This window comes from Leptonychotes weddellii, chromosome 8 (genome assembly GCF_054177405.1).
Source record: "Leptonychotes weddellii isolate Sample4059 chromosome 8, ASM5417740v2, whole genome shotgun sequence".
Taxonomy (NCBI): Eukaryota; Metazoa; Chordata; class Mammalia; order Carnivora; family Phocidae; genus Leptonychotes; species Leptonychotes weddellii.
Window position 1 is genome coordinate 26410095 of NC_138376.1, and position 18549 is coordinate 26428643.

Here is an 18549-nt window from a genome sequence, read left to right on the forward strand (position 1 = left end):
AAATGTGTAAAAACTAAGTACATTAGGGAATACTATATAACCAACTGAATTTGATAAAACTTTCTGGTTGACAAAGAAAAGTGTCCAAAATATGTTAAATGAGTTAAAAGTTTACAATTAATAAGTTAGATACCAATATTGAAAATAACAGGGAAGTATGAACATAAGCATCATTGAGTATGAAAGTGAATTAGGATACAGATAAAACAAGATTGGCCAGGAGTTAACATTACTGAATCTGGGTGATAGGTACCTAGAGTGGGAGTGGGGGCTGTTTTATTATACCACTCTCTCTACTTTTCTAAGTATATCTGAACTTTTCTATAATAGAAGATTAAGAAAAAAGTGAAAAAATATTGAAAGATGTTAACTGGCAATCTAGGTATAGCCCGGCAGATGATTTCTTCCTTAGCACAATTAAAGTTCAACTTTTCATTCATTCCTAGTCACTTCATAACACAGTACTAAGCTAAGTTTAACTTACCACCCAACAGGCATTTCCAAGATCAGCAATCTTCACTTGGAGCTTTTCTGCATTTTTTGGCTCAAGGGGATTAACAAGAAAATTTCCAGCAGTGGATTTTCCTATAGACAAAGGATATCATTAATAAGACTGTTTAGTGAACACAGAAATACCCAAAGGTTAATAAAACTCTCTGAAGCAATATACCGAGGCCTCCGACTGGCAAACTTCATTAAATTTTGTAAGATAAGAGAGTACAAAAAAAAAAAAAAAGAACACAGCAATACCTTCAGTTTACACAATAAAACCTACTTCTGCCTTTAGAGCAAGTGAAATGCTGCACCCACTACATGACCAATACAATTCAAAAAATTAGCTAAAAATTTACACATTGAAGGTAACTTGGGAACCTGCTATGAAGCTTTATTTATAAAAACAATGGTAGATTTAGACTAGAAATTCATGAATATGCTATTCAGGGAAGGAGTACTGGGGAAGTATGTCTGTTTAAGTACCTTTGTTGTCCAATGGTCCATTTTGTTCTTGCTCTTGCTCATCTTCACAGGGTATCTCTGCCCGAATGCTTTCTTGAAGTTGGCTGATGTCCTGTTCACTGAATGACTGGTCTACATTTGGTGAAGCCTGGCACATCATGGTATCTGACACCTCAGAGGTTATAGGTGTACAAGAGTCTGTTTCTTGAGATGTGCTGCTGTCTCCATTTTGGGAGCTTAGGAAACTAGGTTCCTGCTTCAAATTTTGGACATCACAGTCATTAGCATTATGTAGATCCTCTTTAAGCCTCAATGTTTCTTTATTACTGTTTTCAGTATAATTAATGATTTCAATTACTCCATTGCAATTAATTTCTGCTGCACCACCCTCTACACCACGTTCCATAAGTGTTTGATCCTGGTCAATGGTACTTGACTCTTCTAAGGAACAAACAGACAAAAAGGATGTATGTGTATGTGTATGAGTGAAAGAACAAAAAAATTTCTCCACAAGATTAAAAACGTTTTCTAGAACTTATACAGGGTGACATAAAAACATGACTGAACATCTAAGACCTATTTATGGAAGGATAAAGATCTTCTTATCCTTACTCAAGTGCAAAATGAAGTCTACGTTGCATTTTCATAGAAAAGTCAGAAATTACATTTGACTAGTACCTGCCTGACATTTATGAATGTTCTGTACTCTTACTGTGTAAGGACACCCCCAGAGATGTGTTGTATGCATGAAACCACTATATTATAGAACAATGATAAATTAATGTTAAAGTAAATTTTTGTGTATGCTCTATTTATACCAAGTTTTTCTTGGGTCATTTTATTAGGTGGGTTCTCTTTCAAGGGTCTTTCAACAGGACTCTCTGATTCTTCTTGCTTGTTTGGTCTTTTTTGCCCAGGGCCCGACTCTTTCTCCATTTCCTCAATTTCCTGCATTCGCTTCTCTAGTAATTCTGCCTGGCGCTTCTGCTTCTTCTTCAATTTCTTCTTCTTATTCTTTGACATTTTGTCAGCCTGGGCGGAGATTACAAACAGATAAAGCCTTCAGGTGGCTAATCCATTACCCCCAGTTGGAGATAACTGTTAACTTTAATATATCCTAATTAAATTTCACTCTTTTCCTAAGATAGCACTTAAGTTTCTCATTAACTTAAACAATGTGGATACTCTTATGAAACCAAATAGAAACAAACAATAAATTTTGGTCCTCTGAGCCTTCTGTGGGGCTGGTGTATTCTCAGACACACTCAAGTTTATAGAAGCCTCACCAGTACAAACTTGTTAAAGATGCATGGGCATTTATAGGAGAAAATATAGAAGCGCAGGAATATTTTTTTCTTTGGTTTTCAAACTCTACACAAACTGTGATCCCTAACAGAAGAATCCCTGCCCATTGCCCACAGATCAGAATTAAACATAGAAACCTTATACTTACTGGTTTAGGCTGGGGCGCAGTACTGACTGAAAAGAAAAGAAAACCAAGTAAGAATCCTGGCATTCAGCAGCCATATAAGTTTATGTTATAGAGAAAACTACTGTTTTTAAAAGCAACTTTGGTAGAAGTACCATCTTTTAAAAAAGAATAATGCATATAAAAGTTGGCAAACATAAAATAAATTTAAATAAACTAAATTCTTCTCCAGATGAAATCCATATATGCAAGGAGCCAAGTCCCCAATTTCTGGTTTCCACTATTAATGCTGCAAAAATCTCATTCCCATGTATGCTTAAAATAGAAAATGATAGGCAACAACCCAAGAACCCCCATCTCTTAATTCTTCCCCTTGGCACTGGTCAGTTTTAAAAGGAGCATGGCATTAAGAGTTATACAGTAATTTGTATCATAGCATAGCATAGATTAGGCGGGAGATAGAATCTTCCATAAAAAAAATTTTTTTTAATTGTGGTAAAACCCACACAAGGTGAAATTTCCCTCTAAACCATTTTTTTTTTTTTTTTTAAAGATTTTATTTATTTGACAGAGAGAGACACAGCGAGAGAGGGAACACAAGCAGGGGGAGTGGGAGAGGGAGAAGCAGGCTCCCCGCAGAGCAGGGAGCCCGATGTGGGACTCGATCCCAGGACCCTGGGATCATGACCTGAGCCGAAGGCAGTCGCTCAACCGACTGAGCCACCCAGGCGCCCCCCCCTCTGAACCATTCTTAAGTGTACAGTTCAACAGTGTTATTTATATTCACATTGTTGTGTAATATTTCTAGAATGTTTTCACTTTGGAAAAATGAAACTCTATGCCCATTAAACAACTTCTCATTTCCCCCGCTTCTTTAGTCTTCCTTTTTAAAGGAAGCCTATGATAATTGACATTTCAACTTGAGGATCAAGAAAGTCCCTCAAAAAAAAAAAAAAAAAGTTCCTCAAATATAATAAAACTACTAAAATTAAAATCTATACCCCAAATGGCAAAAAAATCATAATCATAGCCATCATTTATGTAGCACATAATACTATGTGGCAATCTATTAACTGCTTTAACATGGAACTAATCCCAAGAACTCCTGCATGAGGGAAAAGGAAGTCAAGGCACTTGTTCAAAAACACCCAGCCAATGATGCAGCCAGGATTCAAACCAGCTCTGTCCACTCCAGTGCTTAAACTCAAGTTCTTGATAGCAAAGTTATCTTGCCCCTGCACAGATCACACTGATCTATAAGCAAGCATGTACGTATGATCATGGTAAGAGGTAAACACATCAAAGATGGCCACTGAATCACGAGAGAAAATATTTTAAAACAAGAACATAAATCAGCTTTTATAGTATACAAAATATCTGTACCCAGAAGACACAATTTCTAGACTTCTTTCTACAGGAGAGCAATATTGAAGATTAAAAAAGTCTTGAAGCCTGAGACTATTTCTTACACATAAGTACTTACTATATTTTATTGTTAAATGAGTGAGTATGCTTTACTTAACTGCCTGGTAATAGAATAAAAATAGGAACTTCTCAGGTTTTTTTGTTTTTTAAAGATTTATTTATTTGAGAGAGCGAGCAGGGAGCCCGATACAGGGCTTGATCCCAGGACCCTGAGATCGTGACCTGAGCTGAAATCAAGAGTCGGACACTTAACCAACCGAGCCACCCAGGTGCCCTGGAACTTCTCTTAACTTCTAATGAGACCAAAGTCCTCAAAGAAAACATACCTGCAGATCCAGAAGGTGGAGGAGCTCCAGATCGCTGCCATTCTGTTGCTTCTGCAGCCAGTCTTCGGATATACTGCTCATTCACTGACAACAAGATGTTTTCTGGTTTAATGTCAGTGTGGATGATACGGCACTTAGTGTGTAAATAATCCAGACCCTGTAACACCTGGATGGGAATAGAGCAGTAGATTTGCAAACACAGAATACAAGTCTTTCTGGAGAAGGAGAAAATCACAATATAACATTTTACAAAATAAAAATATAAAAACAATATGGTAGTTTTCAACAGAGAATAAAAGCACTTTTGATAAGGCATAAAGAAACTTCCCCAGAAAGATTACTTGTAAACTATGAGTAAAGGCAAGAGTTTACCTATAATAAAAAGTTAAAAAGCTAACTGTATTTGGAGATATTTAATGAAGAACATAAAGGCCGAGAATAAAAGTCAATATGCTCTTTAAATGTGGAAATATAGGTGATGAAAGAGATTTAGTATCTCTTAATTCAAATTTCCTTGTTGATAAAGAACTGAGGTCTCTTGATTCCCAGTTTAGAGCTCCTGACATTTTAAGAATATAAAACAATCACCACAGAGAAAATATTAGGATACATACTTGCTGGATAATTTTTTTGACACAAGGCAGTGGAAGCCCTTGATAATTGGACTTGATGATCCACTTCAGCAGATGATGCCCCAAAACTTCAAACACCATGCAGATATCTAGGAGTTTGTTAAGGAAGGAAAAAGGAGGCACAAGAGAAGAGGCAAGATAAAATATGTTCTACCCCAATGAAATTTACTGTATTATTCTTTCACTATAAAAAGTTATACAGTATGACTAAAAAAATAACTAGCTGTCAATATTCTGAATTCCAAAGGTTAAAGAATGCTTAAGTTACTGAAAACATCCAAGAAATGGAAAATTCGGAGGTGCTGGTTTACTGATAAAACTATGCACATTAAAACAGTAGTAAAAGAAAAGTGAAACCTGCACATTCAATTAGTGAAAGCACTAGCCTTAAGTTGTTGATTACTTTTTCCTGATGCAAAACTAATGCTCAGGGTAACAACTCCTACTCTCATGGTCTCAAAGCAAGAAAAAAATAACTTCTGCTTTAACTAGAGGACATAATGTACCAAAACTTAACCTAAAAAAATGTGAAGGCCAACACTTTTTAAAAATAGGAAAATGACTTGCTTTATGCTCTGTAGTTTACAAAACTAATCTTGATTCTAGTGCCACCGTGTGTTCTCTTTCTGCATCAACATCCCAATCACCATAAGCAGGAATAACTCTATGAGCCTACGAGTGTGCAGGGCAGCTGGGATTTTAGTAGTATGTTGCTACCTTGCACCTCCAGAAATTACTACATTGGGGGAAAGTTGAGATATACATACGTAATAATGACCTAGTGCCCAGACTTTTCCTTTTTTTTTTTTTTTAAAGATTTTACTTATTTGACAGAGAGAAACAGTGAGAGAGGGAACAAAAGCAGGGGCAGTGGGAGAGGGAGAAGCAGGCTTCCCGCGGAGCAGGGAGCCCGATGCGGGGCTCAATCCCAGGACCCTGGGATCATGACCTGAGCCAAAGGAAGACACTTAATGACTGAGCCACCCAGGCGCCCCTAGGCTTTTCCTTTAAATAAGATTCGCCACTAAAGGAAAACCTGGACTCCTTGAAGAAATGGCCAAATTCCAGATGAACCTAAAAACCGTGCTGTGTGAACAGTAATGGAACACATCAAGAGGAACAGTTTGGAGAGGACGCTACTGGCCAAGTTGAAAACATTTTTAAAAATGAAGTTATGAATTAACTTATAAAAAATAAAAACTGAATGAGTCCAAACAGATACTTTAAAAAGTATGTGTGTGGATAGGAAAATCTTTTTAATTTTTTAAAGATTTTAATCTTAATTTAAGTAATCTCTACACCCAACATGGGGCTCAGAATCATGACCCTGAGACTGAGCCATCCAGGTGCCCCTGGAAATATCCTTTTTAAAGAAAAAGTCAAGTAATAGATATACAAAGAAAGACAGAAATAGAAAATCACCATTTTATACTTACTATAGTAATAATGGATTCAAGTAAGAATCAATGAACACCATAACTACTGTGTTAGATTGTTGGGAATAAAATCACAATGTCACAGTATCACCCCAGACTGCTTATTAATTATGAAAGGAAAAAGGTACTTCTAAACAGGGAAATCTGGAAGACTGTGCCTTAATCTAGTGATCCAACTTATTACCCACTAATGATAAAGCACATACTAATGTCAGGTACCCTCTGATGTAATACACTGAGAAGAATAGAACATCATCCATGTTGTATACTTGACAAAAATCATTAACCTGGATTTAATTTTCAGGAAACCACTAGACAAATCCAAATTAAGAGACAAAATATCTGCTCTGGATTCTTTAAAAAAAAAAAAGTCAATGCCATTAAAGGAAGGCCGTGTTCTAAATTAAAGAAGATTAAAGGGACATACTACCTCAGGGAAACACAATCAAAATTTTAATAAGATAGCGTTTCAAATTCACTAGACTAAAATAAAAAGACTAACATGACCAAATGTAGGGGAGGATATGGAGCAATTAGAACTCTCATATTTGCTAACAGAAGTGTAAAATGGTACAACCACTTTGGAAAACTGGCTGGCAATTTCTCAAAGTTAAACATACCTAGGAACTTCTGCTTCTGTCAAGATGGAGTTAACAGGGCATGCATTTACCCTCGTGCTTAAAATGACAACAACAAAAGCAGACAAAATACATAAAACAACAGATTTATTGACCCTGACATCAGGCAATAAAGGCAGTGGTCCTTGAGAAAAGAGAAACAAATCAGCTAAATCCTATGATTGCCCCATGTTACTGCCTTGAGACTTTCCAGATTCCTTGAGTTTAAGAGGAGTTAAGAGTCTTGGGAGACCAAGGCAGCTACAGAAAAACAGAATTTTGGAGATCTGCAAAGGGATCCCCTCAAGAATTTTGCAGAGTACTAACCAACGTAAGTATACAAGGAAACACAAGGAGGCAGGGGGAAAATATCATCTGAGGGGATTAGAGGGAATAGTGGCCAGCGTTCCCAAAGGGCTCCAACAATGTCTGTTCTCATCAAAAAGGCTAGACAAACTCAAAGTCATAGTCGTGGACCAGAAATAAACCCATCATATAGTCAATTTGTTTATGACAAAGGAACCATAAATATACACTGGGGAAAGAACAAGTCTCTTCAATAAATGGTGCTGGGAAAGCTAGTCAGCCACATGCAAAAGAATGAAACTTGACCACTATCTTACACCACATACAAAAATCAACTCAAAATGGAGACTTGAATGTTAAGACCTGAAACCATAAAACTCCTAGACAAAAACATAGGCAATAGGCAATAGGCAGTAAGCTCCTTGGCACTGGTCTTGGCAATGATTTTTTGGATCTGACACCAAAAGAAAGCAAAAGCAACAAAAGCGGAAATGAACAAATAGGACTAAATCAAACTAAAACTGTTCTGCACACCAAAAGAAACCATTAACAAAATGAAAAGGCAATGTACTGAATAGGAGAAAGTATCTGCAAACTATGTATCTGATAAGGGGTTAATATATAAGGAATTTGCACAACTCAATAGAAAAAATTTCATTAAAAAATGAGCAGAGGATGTAAATAGACATTTTTCCAAAGACATACAGATGGCCAACAGGGACATGAAAAGGTGCTCAAGATCACTAATCATCAGGGAAATAGAAATCAAAACCACAACAAAGTATCACCTCACACCTGTTAGAATGGTTACTATCAAAAAGACAAGAGATAGCAAGTGTTGGTGAGGCTCTGGAGAAAAGGGAACCCTTGTGTGCTGTTGGTGGGAACATAAGTTGGTGCAGAAAACTATGGAAAATAGTATCAAACATTCCTCAAAAGATTAAAAATAGAACTACCATATAATCTAGTAATTCCACTTCTGAGTATTTATCTGAAAGAAATGAAATAGTTATCCCAAATTCATTAAGTTACCAGCATCCCCATGCTCATTACAGTATCATTTACAACAGCCAAGACACAGTCCACCGATGGAAGAATGGATAAAGATGTGTGTGTGCATAAGCTTCTAGTTTAAGATAAGTAAGTCTTGGGGATATAATGTACAGAATGGTGACTACAGTTAACAATACCAACTGTATATTTGATAGTTGCTCAGAAAGTAGATCTTAAAAGTTCGCATCACAAGAAGAAAACCTGTAACTATGAGTGGTGATGGATGTTAACTTACTGTGGTAACCATTTGCAATGTACACATTTTTCAAATCATTTATATGTGTACACCCAAAACTAATGCAATGTTCTACGTCAATTTTATCTCAATTAAAAAAACATAAAGAGTAGAAGAATTCATAGTCATGGGGTGTCTGGGTAGATTATTCAGGAAGGTCTTGCGTCGGTACAGGCAATAATTAGTCCTCAACTGAACACTGCCCTGGATCTATCTAATAAATCATAAATGTAAAATCTGAAAAGGATCAAACTGTTTCCATGTGATATACCTGCATCCCAGAACAAAACTCAAGACTTATGGGAATACAAAATATCCAGCAGCCAAATGAAAAATCACAATGTATCTATCAAAGACTACAGGCAGGAAAGATGCAGGAAAACATAGTTGAAAATTACAATAATCAATCATTCAAAACTAAACCAGAAGTGACATAGATGTCAGAATTAGCAGACAAGGAAATTAAGCAGTTACAGCTATAGTCCATATATTAAAAAGTAGAGACACAGAAAATATATACATCTATATACCTATAAAACACCCAGGTAAGAATGAAAAACTGAAAGTAGTATGCGACATTTGGAGACTGAAACACTATCAGATTAGATACTGGATGACTAAAAACTGGTCCCAATTTTTTTTAGGTATGGTAATTGTATTGAGGTTCTGTTTTATTTTATTTTATTTTTTTAAAAGATTTTATTTATTTGACAGATAGATACATAGCGAGAGAGGGAACTCAAGCAGGGGGAGTGGGAGAGGGAGAAGCAGGTTTCCTGCCGAGCAGGGAGCCCGATGCGGGGCTTGATCCCAGGACCCTGGGACCATGACCTGAGCTGAAGGCAGCCGCGTAACGACTGAGCCACCCAGGCACCCCGAGGTTATATTTTAAAGTCCTTGTCTTTTGGAGATACAATCTGAAAGAATTATGGGCGAAATAATATATCTAAGGTTGCCCACAAAATTAGCAGGAGGTAGAGACAAAACAAGATTAAACAAGATCCTAAAATGTGTAATGGGTCTGTGGAGATTCACTAAACTATTCTACTTTTGTATACATGAAATATACCAAAACAGGATTTTTAAAAATGCAGATTGCTTAAAAAAAAAAAACAAAACACACCCAGAAAACAGAATTTTTAAGTTATTCTATTATGTTCCTAGTTTCAATCCTTGATTTGTTGAGAGAAGCATTACAATTTGACAATGGTATTTTAATCTGTAAGCAGTGATATAAAAATGACCAAACATTTAGCAGCTTAACAAGAAGAATTGGATAAAAGGATACATGAAAAAATTTTCTTGGGGAGATGGTGTAAAGAAAAAACACAAAGGGCTGAACACTAATAAGGGTCACATTTAGAGCACATTATGAGTAAGAGGAGCTAGGAAAAGAGGTAAAATACATACTAGAAATAAGAAGTATCCTAAAGACATAGTAGGTCACATAGATGGCCGAAAAGAATACTCACTGGCTAATGTCAATAGTATATATAGAACAGCTGTCCTTCTTTAATCACTCCTCGCCCCTTACCACCTATAGAAGTAGAATGAACCAACTATAGTGAAGTATACTGAAGTCTACATAACTTTCTAGTTCAGGGCCCCTTATATTTCAGTATGAGAAGGACAGTGCTCTGGAGATGCTCAGATACAAAGAAAAATACAGATACATGGCTCCATGCAGACATACTTATGTTGTGAGAAGAGAATAGCATAACCCATTAACCCTTAACTCAGTGCTCTGACTTTTATCCTTTTCAATCTCTAGTAGCAGCAAATAATGCAGTAGCCAAGACAGTTGGGAGACAAGGAGGAGGAAGAGCAGAGAGAAATGGGCTTAGGGCAAAGAGGAACTCAGTGGATAAAACTACAGAGAAACCAGCTGGTAATATTTGGAAAATACCTTGGAACTTGAAATTCAAACCCACTAAGAGTTCAATAGTTAAAAAAAAAAAAAAACAACACCCTTCTTCATTAGAGTCAAATAAAGGTACTCAAGCATTACTGAGGAGATTATTTAGAATATTTCTAGTTTTATTTGTAACTTTCCCAAATTAGCAGAGAGAGTTGGCATGACAAACATTACAAGATCAAACAACAGGGAAACAGAATCTAATGGCATCCTATATATGTTTTTATGTCTTGGTTATTAGCCTTATTATATACACACAGAGTAAGCCACCTACAAAGTGACCACAATAGTCACAAGACTCTTTTAAAATGGATAATTCTTGAAGCAGTTTTCTTCAGACATCAGGGATATGTGATTTGTACTTCTCCAAGGAAATAACTCGCAACTAAATTCAGAATGACAGATAAAAACTTTTCACATTATCACCTGTTCTCTCTCCTCCATTCAAATCTCTTACCATAGTCCACATGATGCCAGAACCATACATAGCCCAACTCCTTAGAAAGAGATAATTGGCAATTAACAGTGTATGTTAAGAGAAGCTAAATATGCAGGAGAAGTAGAATGAGAGATGAAATGTCTTTCCTTTTACATTTTTAAATAGTTTATAAACAGGTAGTTTTAGACTCTCCAATCCAAGTGAGATTTTACTTCATCTTGTATTCTGAAAAGTCTGATAAGCCTTCATAAGCAAGGCTGTTGCAACAACCTCTTAATCAGTTCACCACATGTCACTTTGGTATTCACTTATGAAAAAAATCAGGTAAGGTTCCTTTCAACTCTAGAAATTCTAAAAATCCAGATAAAAACATTAAACAAGTCAGTTTTTTCATCTTAATAGAACACAATCACACCTGTTTAGATTCTAAGCATAATCTATATGCACAGCCTCTTCAATGTTGAAGGCTGGTAGATAACACATTGTGTTAAATTTTTCTTTATCCAGTGTTTATCATGAAAAATTACTTCCATTAAAATTTCTGTGCTAATTGATAAAAATCACAGAACCTTTACTAATACAAGGCTAATTTAAAAAAAAAAGATTTTCTTTTGACTTTGGTTTAATTTGCCTGGAAAGGGGAAAAAGCCTAAAGCAATCCCCTGACAAGTCACAACATATAAAGATAAACACTATACACATCTTAGTGTTCAGAAGTTTACAATAACCCAAAGTAGTTTCATTATACTTTGCCTTGAGAAAAGAGCCAAATGCTATTTATATAAATCTGGTTTCCTCTCCTGGAGATAAGGTTATTTCGTGATTTTCAAACACTTCTTAAAAGGATACGTGTTCCATTAACTCCTGATATTTTAAAGTCATCTAGTAGTTGAACGACCATTTCTCTATTTGGATCATTAGGGTCTGAATTACGAACCTACAGTGGGAAAGAGACAGTATTTAGCAACAGGGAAAGCGTAGAAATAAGCCAAATAGTGGGGGAGGGAAAACCTACAGCATAGGTAACAAAGGATTAATTACTCCCAAGAAAGAGCTCACACACATTTATGAGAAAAACATACTAAAATTTTAATAGCTCAAATAGGCAAAGAAATAAACAGTGCACAAAAGGAAATACAACTGACAAAGACTATTGCTCTAATTCAACCATTTTTCTACTAAAAGTGTGACTCTCAAATTAATTGGTTACCAGACCATGAGGAATTAAGGAGCTTTTATAGGATGCAGAACAACCACTGAACCAACATTCATCGCACTGTTTACTCAGCTAAACTTTTTTTCCCTCCATAAAAAACCTTCTCAACAAAGGAAGCAAGCAGTATTGATTTAACTTTTGGCACAGGCTCCTATCTTGTCCGACTGGCACTCTGAAAATTACTTTCTTAAGAGCTCTCCTGGTCTAACATCCTCACTTTACAAATGAAAACTCAAGGGCTCAGAAGAAATGGAGTGATGAGCTGGAGGATACACTGGACTAGGGCTGGTCTTAAAGCCCAGGTTTTCTTACTCTAAGTTTAAGCTCCTCCTACCATAACTTCCTAATTTTTAACAAAACAAAAAGTTTTTCTAAAATTTAAGTTTTAAGATATAAAAAAGGAATTAAACAGTGTTTATTTTGTTATATATTTTTATATTTTAAAGCATAAAAAAGATGTTATATGCTTATTCACACTTTACTTTTTTCATTAGTTTCAGAAGTAGAGTTTAGTGATTCATCAGTTGCATATAACACCCAGTGCTCATTACATCAAGGAGGCTCATTAAGCCCTCCTTAATGCCCACCACCCAGTTACCCCATCTCCCCACCCACCTCCCCTCCAGCAGCCCTCAGTTTGTTTCCTCTTATGGTTTGCCACCCTCTGTTTTTATCTTATTTGATTTTTCCTTCCCTTCCCCTATGCTCATCTGTTTTGTTTCTTAAAATCATATGGTATTTGTCTTTCTCTGATTTATTCTGCTTAGCATAATACCCTTTAGTTCCATCCATGTCACTGCAAATGGCAAGATTTCACTTTTTGATGGCTGTGTAATATTCCATTATAGCCATCTATCTATCTCACATTTTCTTTATCCATTCAACTGTTAACGGATATCTGGATATTTTGGCTATTGTCAGACAACTTTACTTTTAACCATAGTAGGAAAGTAAAACATTTTTTGTGCTATCTGGTACATAAAACATGCTCGATAAATATTTTCACTTATTTGAAAGTTTTTTTTAGTGTTTATGATGGGAATCCACCACTTCCCCTACCACAAGCACAGAATTTATAAATATTCTCATCTTCTAGGGCGCCTAGGTGGCTCAGTTAAGCATCTGCCTTCGGCTCAGGTCATGATCCCAGGATCCTGGGATCAAGTCCCACATCAGGCTCCTTGCTCGGCAGGAAACCTGCTTCTCCCCCTACCTGCCCCTCCCCCTGCTTTGTGCTCTCTCTCTGACAAATACATGCATACATACACAAAATCTTTTTAAAAAAAATACTGTCATCTTCCTCTATCTCTTTAAGGATACTGGAACTTTACAATAAAAATTAGTCATGCTAAAGAGTCTACATTTGGTATGTCTTAATTCAGTAAAACTTATGTTTTTCCATTCGCACACATGATCTAATTAATACTCACTGATTTCAGCAACCGGATTTCATCTAGTGCTGTTTCAGTATAATGTTCAGCACTTTTAACTACTTTCATTGCCACAAACTTCTTTCCCCTAAGAAACAAACACAGGCAGTTAAGACTAATGCCCTATCCTCACTTTAGGAAGGTAAAATTTAGTGATAACTGGGAGGCAGTGACAAAAGTACAAATATTGATTCCATGTTTCCCTGTTCTTAAACATAGGCTATTTCTATGCAATCATGTGTACCTGTTAACCGTACTAACTGGCCAGATTTCATTTATAGGAGGAAGAAAATCTGTTCTAGGGTAATCTCAGTCAGCACACATTTTCTCCGAGTTAAAGTCTACCTTCTGAATGCCTCTCTGAATCCAAGTAAAACCATGAAATGGTAATAAATACAGGGGGAAAACCTTATCAAACCAGAAGTGTCCTGTATATCTGCATGTCAAAAGCTAAATGGTTAAAAGTTTAGAAGAGGCCAGAAGAAATACTTGGGGTGAAACCAAACTGATAAAAAACAAAGTGCATAGATCTCAATTACTGTCTCATCAAAGACAGTACACTTGTAGGTAAACATCCCATGTTAATTACCTGTGATTTTTATGTAGGAAAAATTTTAGACTGTATGGTTGAGCAAATCTCTTAGCAGAACAAACTACAAGAAAATAATTTCACATAGGTTGGTATAAGACATCATCTAAAACTTTACTCCAATTAAAAAAACTCAAAAACACCCTATGAATTTACATACCATACTTCCATTGAATATTTGTAATGTTTTGAATTTCCGAGTTCCAAGTGCCTTATGGATACTAATTTAATCAATCTTTTGTCTCTGAGGCGCTTCTTCCCCAGAGGAAAGACAAATTTGCTTAAGAACATAAAGATTATCAACAACAAAATTCTGATCAAGAAATTGGTCTAGAGCTAGACTGAAGGCTAGATCATCTCTGGAAAATCAGATGAAAACCCTTAGGCACTGCCTAACTAATTCTTTTGCAGGACCACTACAACTTACTGAATATCCCATGATAACCACACTGTTGAAAAGTGTCCCCAGCCCAACTTTCGGATCACATGATATCTCCCATTGAATAGATCTCCAATTTTCACAAGATGATAACCTCCTGGAAGAAACAACAGGAAGGAAACAGTCACTTAAGTAGTATGAAAAGATATCTCACATTCCATTTTTCAACATCTATACACCATTTATCAAATAAAAATGGTTTCTTCTACAAAATCAATTGAACAGAAAAAAATTTTAAGTAAGCCACACAGTATTACTGAACTCATGTTATGAAAAAAAATCTTAGGGGCCCCTGGGTGGCTCAGTTGGTTAAGCACCCAATTCTTGATTTCAGCTCAGTCATGATCTCGGGGTTGTGAGATAGAGCCCTGCGTTGGGCTCTGCGCTCAGCAGCAAGTCCGCTGGAGATTCTCTCTCCCTCTGCCCCTGCCTCACCCCCTGCGTGCGTGTGTGCTCGTGTTCTCTCTAAATAAATCTTCATTTTTAAAAATAAGTAAATCTTAAAAAAAAAATCTTAGAGAATGATTTAGAGCAAGCAAGTGATGTTTTGTTGAACAACCAAGTTACTTAAAATATTGTCTTTTTTTTTTTTAAGATTTTATTTATTTGTGTGTGTGTATGAGAGAGAGAGAAAGAGAGAGAGAGAGAGAGAGTGCGTGCACAAGCAGCGGGAGCGGCAGGCAGAGGGAGAAGCAGGCTCCCGATGAGCAAGGAGCCCGATACAGGACTCGATTCCAGGGTCTTGGGATCATGACCTGAGCCGAAGGCAGATGCTTAATTGACTGAGCCACCCAGGCATCCCAAAATAAGTCATTCTCAAACAAAAATAAGGTTATGTATCACAATTATTCTTGCCCCTCAATAATTTAATAGATTTATCTAAACATACAAATGTTTATAAATAAAATCTGTTTATAGTTGCAGTCTCAGGATGTATTTTTATGAGGGAGATAAATGAATTCCATTTATTTAACTTAAAAAAAAAGGAAAATAGTTTGTTTTCTAAAACACAACACAACAAAACAAAAACAAGGAAAGCCTGAAAAGGCTGCCAACAGTGGCAGGAATTAAGGTATTTTTACATCTTTGCTTGCTGAGAATAATACAAACCAGGTTCTTCCAGATCGTAAGATACATTCTGGTATCACTTGCTATTAATATTAAGTATCTATAATTCCCGTTTAACTTATCTTAGCAATCATCACTATGAGAAAAAAGTAATGAAAGGTTTTCTGAAGAGTCTATATACCAAATATCATTGGTTACTTCTGGATGATACAGTGTTACAGATGGCTTTTATTTTCTTTTTGTTTAATGTATTTCTGAAATTTTCTACGGTAAATATGCACTATCATTTTTAAGTAGAAAAAAGGGTAAAAATAGATTAATATAAAACCAAGGTTTACTAAATTAAATTGAAGTGAGAGGGAATACTTTTTTTTTTTTAATTTTATTTTTTATTTATTTATTTTTTTATTCTTATGTTAATCCCCATACATTACATCATTAGTTTTAGATGAAGTGTTCCATGATTCATTGTTTGTGCATAACACCCACTGCTCCATGCAGAATGTGCCCTCCTCAATACCCACCACCAGGCTAACCCATCCTCCCACCCCCTTCCCCTCTAGAACCTTCAGTTTGTTTTTCAGAGTCCATCGTCTCTCATGGTTCGTCTACCCCTCCGATTTCCCCTGCTTCATTCTTCCCCTCCCGCTACCTTCTTCTTCTTTTTTTTTTCTTAACATATATTGCATTATTTGTTTCAGAGGTACAGATCTGAGATTCAACAGTCTTGCACAATTCACAGCGCTTACCAGAGCACATACCCTCCCCAGGGAATACTATTTCTTATACTTCAAGTAAAGGATGCAAAAAGCAGAAAACATCAAAACAGCTTACACTCACAGACCAAATATTCAAGTGAATAAGTGTTGTATTGAGATAATATATACATATTATACATATATACATGAATCATGTCTTACTTGGTATCTCCAAAGCCTTACCTTTACAATAATCATTGGGATCTTCCTGCTCATCATCATCAGACCCCAGAATCTCCTCTTCCTGCTCTGGTAGATCACTTTCAGAGTGGGGAGCAGAGCCTCGGTGCTGAGTTTCAGATCTAAGAAATAATACAAACATGTTCATTCCATATGGGCAGAATAAAATAGGACATTAAGAAAATGTCATTATCAAAATGTCTCCCCACTTAACAGATAAAGTAGCCTAAGAAAATATTAGCTATCACTTTATCTTATGTTAGGAAAGTATTTTTTTAAAAAAAGATTTGAGAGAGAGAGGGAGAGAGCGAGTGCGCATGAGTGAGAGGGGCAGAGGGAGAGGGAGAGAGAATCTCAAGCAGACTCTGTATTGAGCCTGACGCAGGGCTGGATCTCACAACCCTGAGATCATCACCTAAGCCGAAACCAAGAGTTGGACGCTTAACCAACCATCCAGATGCCCCAGGAAAAGAATACTAAAAAATAAGTAAGTAACTAAATAAATAAATAAAAATCAGTACATGATTAAATAAAATCTGGGAAATACATAAAAGTACAAAGGGAAAAAAATTACTTGAAACTCAATATCCAAACAAAATTGCTGATAAACTATTATATTTTCTTTCAGTATTTTCCTATATTTTTATGAAAATATGTATCTGTAATCACATACTATATAAACAAATTGGTATCCTGCTTTTCCTATTATATTTTAAAGTTTTCTCCTCATTCCTATGCAATCTCTTAAATCTTACATATTTTCCTTAGATGTATCACCACTTACTTTGGCACATTCTGCTCAGATGGACATTTAACTTGTTTCTAATTTTTTACCACTAAAAATAAAGCTGATGAGTATTTTTGGATAATCTTTATTCTGCATTCAGAATTACTTCCCTGAAGTTAAGCCACCAGGTAAGGATAGAAACATTCTCATTTATAAAAACAACATGTTAAATATAGAAAATTTGGAAAATAATTATTTTGTTTTAAAACACTTCTATTCTGCACAAATTAATATTTTAAACTATTTCCTTCCAGCCTGTGGCCATGAACAGCTTTTAGAATTATTATGTAAGTATGACTTTTCTAAAGAGCTGAGTTACATTTCCTGCCATATATGGGCTTTTGGTACTTCAGTACTAACAGGTTTGGGATAAAACTTAGCTTATTTGATAGGTAAAAATGGGTTTCTCATTTTATAATGAATAAAAAATTTTTACTAATTCCTTTCTCTACATGCCATCAATTAGTTGTATCAAAATTTTTGTGCACTATGAAGGTCAGAGGCAGAAAGACTTGGATTTGTATTCAGGTTTGACACCTATTAGTTGCCTGCTTTATAAATTACAGTTTTAAGCAAAATAAGCAGGGTATACAACATTCCTTTTAGTAGTTGCAGGAAAAGGAATTTTAATTCCTATTTTTTCAATATTTTACCTTTTCATCATTGTTTCATCAGATTTTCAAAAGATACAATTTAACTTAAAAAAAAATTTTAATAGCAAAACCAGTTATATGGGCTACTGAGACATAAGAAATACCTTGGCAAGCATAACTAATGATTCAGATTTAGATTTTTGGTAACCTTTCCAACCTGTCTCAATTCTTGGTACTTTTTTGTCTTCCAGGAATACAAAAGTACCTATCAACCACACGATTCAAAATGTGTTCATTTTTAGTGAAAACCGGTCTTTGGAAAACTTATTTAGTAAAGAACTAACTGGCCCACTTTCCTAGGTAGAAATAATGAGTCTGAATGAATATTCCTAAATTTAAGATTAAGATGAATTTCTAAAACAGATTCTCTGATTTCAAACTTGTGCCTTTTACAATTAAAATTACAAAAAATAAAATAAAATTACAATTTTATGAGAACTACAATTGTGAAACTTTTGAAAAGCAGTGAAATATAAGTAGGAAAACCAGACATAAAAATGCTGAGGGGGCGCCTGGGTGGCTCAGTTGGTTAAGCGACTGCCTTCGGCTCAGGTCATGATCCTGGAGTCCCGGGATTGAGTCCCGCATCAGGCTCCCTGCTCGGCAGGGAGTCTGCTTCTCCCTCTGACCCTCCTCCCTCTCATGCTCTCTGTATCTCA

The 18549-nt window shown here is 35.8% G+C and overlaps 1 protein-coding gene across 2 annotated transcripts in view; it reads right to left on the reverse strand.

The window, feature by feature from the left end:
- The window catches only part of SRPK1 (SRSF protein kinase 1), an 81972-nt gene that overhangs the window by 20009 nt on the left and 43414 nt on the right, over window positions 1-18549 (reverse strand). For both annotated transcript variants that reach the window (XM_081828073.1, XM_081828074.1), the window contains exons 3-12: window positions 16454-16572; window positions 14433-14541; window positions 13417-13504; window positions 11620-11707; window positions 4752-4858; window positions 4138-4303; window positions 2411-2436; window positions 1776-1989; window positions 979-1398; window positions 485-585 (exon numbers count right to left, since the gene is read on the reverse strand). In XM_081828073.1, the coding sequence (XP_081684199.1) occupies window positions 485-585; window positions 979-1398; window positions 1776-1989; window positions 2411-2436; window positions 4138-4303; window positions 4752-4858; window positions 11620-11707; window positions 13417-13504; window positions 14433-14541; window positions 16454-16572 (1438 nt within the window). The remainder of the gene's footprint in view (window positions 1-484; window positions 586-978; window positions 1399-1775; window positions 1990-2410; window positions 2437-4137; window positions 4304-4751; window positions 4859-11619; window positions 11708-13416; window positions 13505-14432; window positions 14542-16453; window positions 16573-18549) is intronic.